The sequence below is a fragment of the Sus scrofa genome, chromosome 5 (genome assembly GCF_054392235.1).
Source record: "Sus scrofa isolate SSC_HxYL_T2T_F1_AM1 chromosome 5, Sscrofa_HxYL_maternal_Yorkshire_Landrace_v2.0, whole genome shotgun sequence".
NCBI lineage: Eukaryota > Metazoa > Chordata > Mammalia > Artiodactyla > Suidae > Sus > Sus scrofa.
In genome coordinates, this window is record NC_139387.1 from 23,628,013 (window position 1) to 23,641,132 (window position 13,120).

The following is a 13,120-nucleotide window of genomic DNA, read 5'->3' on the forward strand; positions in this document are numbered from 1 at the left end:
TAGAGAAACGCAAATCAAAACTACCATAAGATACTACCTCACACCAGTCAAAATGGCCATCGTTAATACGTCCACAAATCACAAATGCCGGAGGGGTTGTGGAGACAAGGGAACCCTCCTGCACTGTTGGTGGGAATGTAAGCTGGTACAACCACTATGGAGAATAGTATGGACGTACCTCAGAAAACTATACATAGAACTACCATATGACCCAGCAATCCCACTCTTAGGCATATATCCAACAAAACTTTCCTTAAAAAAGACATATGCACCTGCATGTTCATTGCAGCACTATTCACAACAGCCAAGACATGGAAACAACCCAAATGTCCATCGACATATGATTGGATTAGGAAGATTTTGTATATATACACAATGAATACTACTCAGTCATAAAAAAGAATGAAATAATGCCATTTGCAGCAACATGGATGGAACTAGAGACTCGAATACTGAGTGAAGTAAGTCAGAAAGAGAAAGACAAATACCATATGATTATCACTGATATGTGGAATCTAATATATGGCACAAATGAACCTTTCCACAGGAAAGAAAATCATGGACTTGGAGAATGGACTTGTGCTTGCCAAGTGGGAGTTCGGAGTTAATGGATGCAAACTATTGCCTTTGGAATGGATTAGCAATGAGATCCTGCTGTGTAGCACTGGGAACTATGTCTTGTCACTTATGATGGAGCATGATAATGTGAGAAAATAGAATGTATACATGTATGTGTAGCTGGGTCACCTTGCTGTACAGTGGAAAAAAAAATTGTATTGGGAAAATAAGAATTAAAAAATAAATAAATACAAAAAAAAAACCTAAAACAAAACAAAACAATAAAGATATCACTTGTGACAGAAACAATCATTAGGCTTTTCTTCATTAAAACTTAAAATTTCTGGAGTTCCCGTCGTGGCGCAGTGGTTAACGAATCCGACCAGGAACCATGAGGTTGCGGGTTCGGTCCCTGCCCTTGCTCAGTGGGTTAACGATCCGGTGTTGCTGTGAGCTGTGGTGTAGGTTGCAGACGCGGCTCGGATCCCGCGTTGCTGTGGCTCTGGCGTAGGCTGGTGGCTATAGCTCCGATTGGACCCCTAGCCTGGGAACCTCCATATGCCGCGGGAGTGGCCCAAGAAATAGCAACAACAACAACAACAAAAAGACAAAAGACAAAAAGACAAAAAAAAAAACTTAAAATTTCTGCTGCAATAGGCACTGTCAACATAGTGAGGACAAGCCATAGACTGGAAGAAAATACTGGAAAATACATAGTTGATAGAGGACTGTTTATCCAAAATTTACCAAAAGAAGCCTCTTAAAATTCAACAATAAAAAAATGAACAACCTAAATAAAAAATGAGAAAAATATTCCACAGACACCTCCACAAAGGTGAAATATAGAAGGAAAATATATCAAAATATGTTTAGCATCACTGTCATTAGGTGACTGCAAATTAAAACAGTGTGCTACAGCTATGCACATACTATAATGGCTCATTTGTAATGACTCATCGACAACAGCACTTGCTAGAGATAATGCAGAGCAGCAGGAATTCTGATACTCTCATTTATTGCTAATGGTAAAACAAAACGATATAATCACTTTGGAAGACATTTTGCACTTCGTAAAATCTAATTAGTCTTTCGTATGATCCAGCAATTGAAGTCCCTGATGTTTACCCAACTGATTTGAAAACTCATGTCCAAAAAAAAAAAAAAAAAGCCATGCAAATATTTCACAGAAGCTTTATTGATAATCACCATAAACTAAAAGTATCCAAGCTGCTCCTATATAGATAAATGGATAAACAAACTGTGGTCCATTCACTGAGAGAAAGAATGAGTTATCAAATAATGAAAAGACATGGATGACACTTAAATCAGTAATTCTAATTGAAGCATTTGAAAAAGTAATATACTGTATGACTCCAATACATGATCTTCCAGAAGAAGGAAAACTACATAAAATGTAAAAAGATCAATGGTTTGCAGGAGTTGTTGAGAGAAAGGGAAGTTTACATAGGTGAGGTAAATGAGGACTCCAGGCAAAGAACCTATTCTGCATATAATTCAAACAGTGAATTCATAGTACTATGCATTTGTCAAAATTCATAGAACATTGCATTACAAAGAAATCTTAATTTATCAAAATGTTTGAAAATAATCATGTGGTTAAGTGATCACAGATGAGATGTAGAAAGTGACCCCCCTCCAAATTACAGTATTTTAAATGTATGATCTTATTAAAGGTGATAGGATGTAATGTTGCTGACCCAAGAAACTTAAGAAATGATTGAAATCTCCAAGACAAAAAATGAAAAAGGATCATGAGTACAATATTCTAGTTACTAAAGTGGTTCCCCATCATGGTATAGATCAATAATTTTGATAATGCTATCCATGTATGTAGAAATTGAACAATTAAGTAAATAAATGGTAGATGATGTAGCCAGGATTCTCAGTTTTGTAGTGGAAGGTTACAGAGGAGCAAGAACAACCTATAATAATCTATGTAGTAATGAAGATATCATATCAGTATGGATCCATTTTTAGCTTAATACAGATTCAGAAGGTAACACAGAGTAATATTTACACATACATATTTATGCACAGGTTAGTAGGCTCACATATATTTCCTGGTTCTATCCTCCTATAGGACCAAGAAGCAGGGACACCACAGTAATGAACACACCAGAGCTGAGATATTGGTTCCTAATACCATTCTCCAATAAAAGGAACCAGGTATCAGTGGAGAAATGTCATATTAGACGGATGTGGTAAGGAACAGAGAAGACGACCCTAAAGCATCTTAGAGTTCCAGAAAGGAAATGATTTTTTTTTAAAGCATTGTAATGGCTCTATGTCAAAGGAAACAATAGCCAACTGAAAGAGCTCCCAGGGGTCAAAGCTGAAAAAATTTAGCAACAAAATAAAACAGCATTAGGTATAACTGAAAGTACAAAACAAATATCCATGAATCCAAACTGACATAAATCAATAATTGAATAAATTAATAAATGGGGAAGAATATACAAATTACCCATGGAAAGGAATCCCAAATAATTCATATAGATAATCCACCTTCAATAGAGAAGAACTTAATTCCCACCCTTTCAGTGTGAGCTGCACAGAGTACTTTCCTTCTGAAGAGTAGGGTGTAGAAAGTGGAGGCTGAAGGGGGAAAGCAACTTTATGGTGGAGAACCCTAACAGTACCTCTGCTCCCATCGGCAGCGATAAATCACGTTGAGAGTAGGAAAAAATAAGAATTATAAAAACAGCATACAAATTTCGTTTGCCTCATTCTCTACTGCAAAGGAAGCGATACTTAAAAAAGTTTTTCAGATAATCAATTTCATGAGTTTTCTGTGTGTATTTTATCAGTCCCTCAGTTTTTTTTCTTTTCTTTTTTTTTTTTTTTTTGCTTTTTAGGGCCACACCTGCAGCATATGGAGGTTCCCAGGCTAGAGGTCCAATAGGAGCAACAGCTGCTGGCCTACACCGCAGCCACAGCAATGGCCAGATCCGAGCCACGTCCATGACCTACACCAGAGCTCACGGCAACGCCGGATCCTTACCCACTGAGCAAAGCCAGAGATCGAACCCACAACCTCATGGTTACTAGTTGGGTTCATTAACCACTGAGCCATGATGGGAGCTCCCAGTCTCTCAATTTTTATTGTATCTTGTGAATGTTTCTATTCTGATTGTAGCTTGCCTGAGATAGATACTCAATATATATAAGAAATAAAATGCTTGCATAGCACATTTTATACCCTTGCAACCCTTTCCTCTTGCTATTTTTTTTTCTTTTTTATTGGTAGCATATGGAAGGTCCCAGGCTAGGGGTTGAATCTGAGCTGCAGCTGCCAGCCTATACCACAGCCACAACAACTCTGGATTCAAGCCACATTTGCAACACACACCACAGCTTGGGGCAACATCATATCCTTAACCAGGATTGAGGCCAGGGATCAAACCTGCATCCTCGCAGACACTCTATTGGGTTCTTAACCCGCTGAGCCACAATAGGAAATTCTCGTCTTGCTATTTTCTGTATTTTCACCAGTTTAAGTTAATTGAAACATACTGACTTGGCAGACATTTATTTCAATTAAAAATAGATATTGACAATATGAAATTGTCAATATGAAATCCAAAATTTCAAAGACTGCTGTTTCTCTGCTGGTGTTCCTTGCATTATACACCTCTCTTCTTAATACTTTTTAAAAAAATTATTTCCCAAGGATACCCAATTAAAATTATTCACCTAAATTTAGAGTGAAGTAATCATCACCATCTCCAGAGGCATTTTAACACCATTTAACTGCAAGAATCCCCTGTGACTATTTTTGAGGAAAAGGCAGATAAAATGAATCTTTGTTTTGGAGACAATGGTTAGAAAGCCTAGTCTTCACAGTAGAAGGTAAAGAAAGTAAAACAAGAATTAGAACCATCTCTCATTCAAAAGGTACTGAGAATCAAGTAAGATATTGCATTACTAGGTTTTCCTTGCGTCTAAGGTTAGGTCATTGCTATTTTTATGGAACTGGGGGGGAAACCAGAAATACTAAATGCCTGGCCTTAGACTGTGCAATTCGGGATAGTTCTTTACATCTCAAGGATTCTCTTTCTCATAAATTTCTACTCATAGGCCATGCAGCTAACCTCTTTCCCACAGCTCTTATTACTTGATTCTCTTTCAGGAAGGTTCGAGCTCTCTCCTTATGTACTAAGAATTTCACTTCATTAACCAGCAAAATACCTAACTTTGGAGTTCCTACTGTGGTGCATGGAGTTCAGGATCCAGAGTTGTCTCTGTGGTGATTCAGGTTCATGAATTAACTACTTGTGATGGCCCACAGAGCTTTGCCACCATGTCACCGACCCTTTTGTGGATCACATGTTCCAGGAAGTCCTGAATACCCTGCTTTTCTTCTTAATGTAACACCTGCCACCAGCAACTGGGACTATGTCACCTTCCTTTCAGTGCCTTCAGGAATATACTTTCAATTGAATATGCTTTCAATTCCCATTCTTCAATATGTTTCATCTCACTCTATACAACCAAGATCATTCTGCCAACTTCCACCTACCTACTATGTAAGAAACAAGCTGTGAAATCTATGAAATACTCCAAATGTAAAGCATCACACACTGACTCTCAAAAGAAAGCAACAGAATACTTGAGTTTGAACAGTCAAATTGCTACCACATGGGATTATGCAATTGTGAGTACATTTTTCATTTCTCATCTCATTGATTTTTTTTCCATTTTATACTCAATTTATAATTTAGCTCAATTAACTTTGGTTGTAAGAATCTCTTCTAAAATGAAAGATTATTACGTAATTCTCAAAAGAAAAAATTGTCTTGGTATTGTTTGTTTAGGAGTATATAAATATTAATTTTGATGTCTCTGGCCCTTTCAGTAAGTTACTAATTATCTACGTAGGCAGGAATGACATTATAGACCTTGAAAAAATTATGGAAAATAACTCTCGAAAAGGACAAACTTCAAAATGTTTCATTTTCAGAAAAATCATTAGAACATGTGGTGACTGAACATTAGAACATGTTGTAGAGGTCTACCTAATTTTTCTACACATATGATCAAACTTTTAAAAGAAAGTACAATACATTTGATAGGTATATTTCTATACAAATGTGATTATTAGTCCGATCAAATTGACTCACTGTGATCTATAAGATACAAGTTTTTCTGTCCTGGCTTAGATAGATTTTCAGAATTCAGTAAAATCTGGTTAATAATTTATCACTCCATTATATTATACATTTCTTAAACCAGCAGAGGAGATTTTAAAAAAGTAATCCTATGTTCACTAAGTCTTGTTTCTTGTTTGCATTTATAAGCCTGGAAGAAGCAATTAAGAAATGAAAAATCAGACATCTGTAAATGAGTTCATACTTCTGGGATTAACAGATGATCCAGAGCTAAATGTTTTGATTTTTCTATTTCTATTTTTCACATATATACTGAGTATAACTGGAAACCTGACAATTATCACCCTCACTCTGATAGATTCACACCTCAAAACTCCCATGTATTTCTTCCTTAGGAACTTCTCTTTCCTAGAAATCTCATTCACCACAGTGTGTATTCCTCGATTTCTGGTCAGCATTGTAACAGGAGACAGGGCCATTTCCTATCATTCTTGCATGGCCCAGGTCTTTTTCTTCATACTCCTTGGTGCAACAGAATTTTTCCTTCTGACTGCTATGTCCTATGATCGGTACGTGGCCATTTGGAAGCCCCTGCATTACATGACAATAATGAACAGCAGAATCTGCAACCAGCTTGTCGTTAGTTCTTGGCTGGTTGGATTTCTCATTATCTTTCCACCTGTGATCATGGGACTTCAGCTGGATTTCTGCGACTCCAACATCATTGACCACTTCACCTGTGACACTTCTCCCATGCTTCTAATCTCCTGCACAGACACAGCATTCCTAGAGCTCATGGCATTTTTCTTGGCAACATTCACGCTCATGGTAACCATAACACTGGTGATTCTTTCTTATGCATTCATCCTTAAAACAATTCTGAGGATCCCCTCTGCTGAGCAAAGGAAAAAGGCCTTTTCCACTTGCTCCTCACACATAATTGTTGTCTCCATTTCTTATGGAAGTTGCATTTTCATGTATGTTAAAACTTCCGCCAAAGAAGGAATGGTTATGACCAAGGGGATAGCAGTGCTTAATACCTCTGTTGCCCCAATGCTAAATCCTTTTATTTACTCCCTAAGGAACCAGCAGGTAAAGGAGTCCTTTAAGAAGCTGGTCAAAAAATGCTTCTTAGATAAATTTTAATCAGACAGAAATTCATGCCTTGAACTTTACGTGGAACCGATGTCTAACACAACTATTAATATTATATTTCTCCATCTGATATTATCTTCCACTTCCTTTTCCTTCAGGTTTTATTCTCCTTTTATTCCTTTTGATCTCACTTACTTCATCTATATTTTTATTTATTTTTTAAGATCAACATGAGTACTTTTATTTGTCTGTAATAATTAGACCTCACACCTTGCAATGGGATCTAGGAACCAAGAGTGTTTCCTAGTTTAACTAATGATAATGCCATTATATCAGTTATCTTTTTATATGTACATACCCTGAAATTTTTCTGAGCTTGAGTGATTTGATATAACATAAATGAGAACGGGAATTTAATAAAAATTCCAGAATTTAGTTTTAATAATCACTGAAGGACTTTCTTTCTGGACATTAATCAAGAGTTACAGAAAAGTTATCATTAAGGAATTCTAAAAAGATGATTTCTCCCAGGACCAAGCATGAGGCATTAAAATAAATATATCTTAGAGTTCCCACTGTGGCTCAGTGGGTAAAGAACCCAACATAGTGTCCATGAGAATACATGTTCCATCCCTGGCCTCACTCAGTGGGTTAAAGATCTGGTGTTGCTGCAAGCTGCAGATGCATAGGTCACAGATAGGGCTCAGATCCAACACTGTTGTGGCTGTGGCACACACTGGCAGCTGCAGCTCCAGTTCTAGCTAGCCCCAGAACTTCCATATGCCCCAGGTACGGCCCTAAACAGAAAAAATAAAAAACCTGTCTGTGTGATAAAGTCTCCTACATCCAGTGTGCCTGTTCTACTTATCCTTGTATCTCCTATAGTTTTTACATAATAAATGTTGATCTTTGCTATTTGGGGCATAGGTATTATATCTTCATTGTGAAGTCCAGGCTTTAATACTACAATATATTTAATACTTTTTGTACTAAATTTCAGAGTTACTCTAAGCATGGTATTGACATTTCTGTAACACCCCAATACCCACACAATGAAACGTCTTTAGGAAACTATTCAGATGGTTGATCCACAACCCATTATTTTCTTTCGATTTGTTAAGAGTGAGCCTGGAGCTCATTTGAGGCTCCTATGGAAAGAACCTCCTAGGGAAAGAAGGCTTTTGCTTCTCTTAGGAATTTTCTCTCTGAAGTTTTTGACAATTAAAACCATATATTTTTATCTCCCAGATAGTTCTAAAAATTTCTGATGCACTGACGTTACCCTAAAACGTTTTCCACTGTTGACAGAAATAGAGTTATACATAATCAAAAACAGGTGAACATTAACAAATTCTGAGAATATGAATGCCTAAAACATCCATATGATATTTACATTTTCTTGTCTCAGCAAAAACATTTTCTATCTCTCCTTGTAAAAAGTGTTTTGCTCGGAGTTCCCATGGTGCCTCAGCAGTTAATGAACCCGACTAGGATCCATGAGGATGCAGGTTCCATCCCTGGCCTCGCTCAGTGGGTTAAGATCTGGTGTTGCCATGAGCTCTGGTGAAGGTAGCAGACATGGCTCAGATCCCACGTTGCTGTGGCTGTGCCATAGGCTGGCAGCGATAGCTACAATTCGACTCCTATCCTGGGAACCTCCATATGTCATGGGTGTGGCCCTGAAAAAGAAAAAAAAAAAGTGTTTTGCTCAGTTTGATAGTAACTTCGTTTAGAATTGGGAAATATAATGGCCTTTTCTGAGGCATCATAGGTGTGAATTTTTCAGCTTTTCCAGAATTACCTTTGTGTTTATCTCTTTGCTTGATAAGACTTTTTATTTTTTCAGTAGTTGTTTTGGAGATTCTATGGAAATATAAATATTTGCTTTGCATATGCTGATGTAGTTATGACTCAAGTAACATGGTACTCAGTCAAGTCCAGATCTTTGAAAGCATTTGGCAGAAAAATAGTGTTTTGGTAAATGTTTAACAACCAGTTCTCAGAAAAATATACACAAACATATTATAAACGTTACTAATATAATATACAATAAGAAAACATACAGTAAACTTCACTGTAAGTTCTATATGCTCAGTTGACTTTCAAAGAATGGTTTCACTGACTTTCACCAAACTCATGACTATTTCCAAACTTTGGCTGCCAATCCACCACATTTTGACAAATGGCTTTGAATTTGACAAGGCACTCAAATGCACAATTATAGTCAGAAGTTTCAATATACTCAATAATTGGTATAAAAATGTCTATCTAAAAAACTAGTAAATATATAGGAGATTTGAACAAACATCAATCTAATTGACACTTTTAGAATATTCCACCCAATATCAAAAGAATACTCACTCTTTGCAGTAACACACAAAACATTATCATAATGGGCTATAGTCTGGGTGACAAAAAAGTCTCAAGAAATTCACAACACTCAAGCCATACAATGTATGTTTACTGAAGACTGTGTAATTAACATAGAAATAAATATGTAAAGACCTGGAAAATCCACTAATATTTGAAAACTAATATATCAATATGTAACCTATGGGTCAAAGGAAATCAAAGAAAAATTAAAGGGCAGTTTAAATAAAATAACATGAAATTACAACATATCAAAATTTGTAGGGTGCAGCAAAAGCATTACTTTAAAAGAAACTTACAATTCCTTTGTGGTGCAGTGGCTTAAGGACCTGGCCTTGCCACTGCAGCAGCCCAGGTCACTGCTGTGGCACAGGTGCGATCCCTGGCCCAGGAACTTCCACTTCCTGTGGGCATGGCCAAATAAATAAATAAATGAAGTCTACTTTAAATCGTCTTCCAAAGGCCTTTGCAGAAATAAAAGAAACTTAAGATTCTCAAATTATATTAGAAGAAAAGGAAATTTTCAGATCAATGATCTTAACTTTCCATCTCTATAAACTAGAAAAACAGGAGAGCAAATCAAACTCAAAGCAGCCAAATAAAAGGAAATAATAAAGATCAATGTGGAAATCAATGAAAAAGATAACAGAAAAGTAAATAAGAAAATAAGAAGGAAAATGAATCTGGCTCTTTTAGAGTGCCATTAAAACTGACAAATTTCTAGCCACATTGAGAGGGAAATTATTGAGTGAATAATGTGGAGACTGTGAATTTCTATTTTTGCTTTTGGCCATGCCCAAAGCATGTGGAAGTTTCTGGGCCAAGGATCAAACCACACCACAGTAGTGATCTGAGCTGCTGCAGTGACAATGCTGACTCTTTAATCCTCTACATCACAAGGGAACTCCATAAGGTGGATATTTTGGACAATTTAGGCTGGTTAATTTAAAAACAAGTGAAATGGTAAAATTCCTGGAAAGACATAAATAATAAAAGTTCATTAAGAAAAAAATAAATATAACAGTCCCATATCCATTGTGGAAACTGCACATCTGATAAAAAAAAAAAAAAAAAAAACCTCTCAGCGAGTAGATCTAATGGCAAATAACCAAGGACATACAAAATATAATTTAAAAAAAGAAAAAGAAACTACAGCTAACATTTTACTTCACTGTGAAAACCTGAAGTATCTCAAACCAAGGAAAACATAAGACCTGGATGTTCACTCTTCACATGGTACTGTAGATCCTCATTTATACAACCAAGTAATTAATAGTAATAATAATAATAAGATATGAAAGCATTCATATTGGAAAGGAAGATGCAAAACTGAATTTATTTGCCAACAGCATAAACACCTACATAGAAAAGCCTATGACTTCTTGTTTTAGCTCCAACATGTAAAGAGCTTAGAAATTCTCACCTCTGCTTTACAACAAGAAAAAGGTGAAAAAAACTCAGTATTAATAACTTCATCTGGATCCAAAAGAGACATGAAGCTGCAGAGCAAACTGCACCCTAAAATCTGGAGCAAAAGAAGAATCCTGAGTCACAACTAAGACTACTTGCTCGTCACATGATACTGGCTGGAATCACGAGTAGGTAGGAACACTGTATTAGTAATTATGACACACTACTGGAGACAAGAGCTCATTATCATGAGAGTGAAAATTATCTAAGGATTGTCATAAAAAGGACGTCCCCACTTTTTTGTAGGTTTTGCCTCCTCTAATCCCACCATGTTCTCAAGCTGAAAATCTGAGAAAGATCACCTCCTGATTCAGACGAGAAAGGGGAACCATTCTGAAATAATCCCAGAATACTCTTCAAAGGTCTACATTCCAAGGAAAAAGTTGTACCAGAAACTTACAAAGGCCCAGAAACACAGGCACCCTATAAGCCTGAGATTTAATCATACGAATGCTATTCTTCTTCTATTCTCTTGTGCTATTCTTTACAACTTAAAACCACAACAACAGAAATCAAAGTATCTCCCTCAAAAATACTTAAGTTTCAGAAGGAAATCTTTACAGTGGAGAGATCTGGATGATATCCGTTAACCAAGTTTAATAGAGTTAGTTAGCATCAGTGATAAGACATAAGGATATCACACAGTCTCTCTAAATAACACACCGAAAAGGCCATACTCCCTCTGTAGTATTCTTCACACACACACACAAAATTATAGCTTCATATAATTCCTAGAAAACATCACACAAACAAAATTGGGAGTTATTCTACAAAGTACATGACCAATACTCTTAAAATACGTGAAGGTCATGGAAAATGAGGAAAGACTTAGGACCTTTCACAGATTAGGAAAAGCTTAGAAACCTGATCTCTAAAACAATGAAGGACTACAGACTTGACCCTCAACAGGTAAAGGGCATTGAGAGAAACACTGATGAAATCCGAATAAAAGCTGTACTTTAACTATTAGTAGTATAACAAAATTAGTTTCTTCGTTTTGCTAATGTTTCATGACTATATAAGATGTTGCCCTTATAGAGAGCTGAGCAAAATATATAAGGAGCTCTGTACTATTTTTACACATCTTTTACATCTAAATTTATAAAGACATTTTAAAATCTGGTGCTTAATCCCATCTTCCTAAATGTAAGAAATCATTCAACTAGTCACAGACAAACTCCTAAAATTGCATGTGCTGTGGCTACACCTTCTCCCTCTTATTCAAAAAGGACATGTCTTTGGATTCCTTTCCATTTATCCAACAGGGGACACTTTGCTTGTTCCTATGCTTGGCTAAATGTAAATAATGTGGCAGTAAACATGAAAGTGCAGATACTTGTCAAGTTAGTCTTTTTAGTTCCTTCAGGTAAATACACAGAAATGGAATTTCTGCATTATATGGTAATTCTATTTTCAGTTTTTTAAACCCCGGCCCACCCCCATACAGTTTTCCCTAGTGGCTGTACCAACTTATACACCTGCCAACAGGGCAAAAGAATTCCCTTTTCTCTACATCCTCTCCAATACTTGCTACTTGGCGGGTTGATAACAGCCATTTTACCAAGGATGAGATGACATCTCATTGTGGTTTTGATTTGCGTTTCCCTGATCATCAGGGATACTGAGAACATTTTCATGTACCTGTTGGCCATCTGTATGTCTTCTTTGGGAAAATATCTATTCAGATCCTCTGCCTACTTTCTATTTGGGTTTGGATTTATTTGGGTTTTGCTGCTGAGTTGTATGAGTTATTCATATATTTGGGGTATTGACCCCTTGTCACATACATGGTTTGCAAATATTTTCCCCCATTTTTCAGGCTACCTATTCATTTTTTTTATTCTTTTGCTGTGCAGAAGCTTTTTTATTTTGATGTAGTTCCACTTGTTTATGTTTGCTTTTGTTGCTTATGCCAAAAAAGTGTGGTCAAGAACAAAGTCAAGGAGCTTTCCATCTGCTTTCTTCTTTTTCTTTTATGAATCATTCATGAAAAAGTGACACTAAATAATTGACAAAAATATTCTTTCCAGGTGAATTTTTTTTCCCAGAGGTTTAGTTCTATACCGTTTCTTTACTGTGAGAAGGAAGGAAGGAAGGAAGGGAAAAAGAGAAGAAAATTCAGTCAAATATCACTGAGTAGATCCACTGTTCAAATGTCAGAGATTTCCTGGCTGAGGTTGGTATAAGAATGAGATAATTCCCCCAGAGAGCCTCATGCTATTAGGTTTTATCTTGAATACCAATGCCTGATAATAGAGCAGTATTTACCATAATCATTACCTCCAGTCCTATAAATGGTCCCTATTCTGCAAAGTAACAGCTATTGTTTTAGCTTTGATTTTCTTGGTAGAGCATTGACCACATGGTCTGGCATCCCCATGACACCATTAATTACATCCTGGAATTCATTAGCTGATTAATTTAACTAAAATTCAAGTGTAAAATACCCACTCAGGTCACACATTTTATCTATTCTCTCTAAATCCAAGAATGCAAGT

The 13,120-nt window shown here is 36.4% G+C and overlaps 2 protein-coding genes across 9 annotated transcripts in view; one reads left to right on the top strand and one right to left on the bottom strand.

Annotated features, from left to right (window-relative positions):
- Positions 1–7,224, top strand: part of LOC110260570 (olfactory receptor 6C76-like) — a 62,041-nt gene extending 54,817 nt beyond the window's left edge. Inside the window, exon 2 of the mRNA XM_084955910.1 lies at positions 4,709–7,224. Coding sequence (XP_084812036.1) covers positions 5,898–6,833 — 936 coding nt within the window. The 5' untranslated portion in view covers positions 4,709–5,897 and the 3' untranslated portion in view covers positions 6,834–7,224. The remainder of the gene's footprint in view (positions 1–4,708) is intronic.
- The window catches only part of LOC110255239 (olfactory receptor 6C1-like), a 371,689-nt gene that overhangs the window by 176,070 nt on the left and 182,499 nt on the right, over positions 1–13,120 (bottom strand). The gene's annotated exons all lie outside the window — the stretch shown is intronic.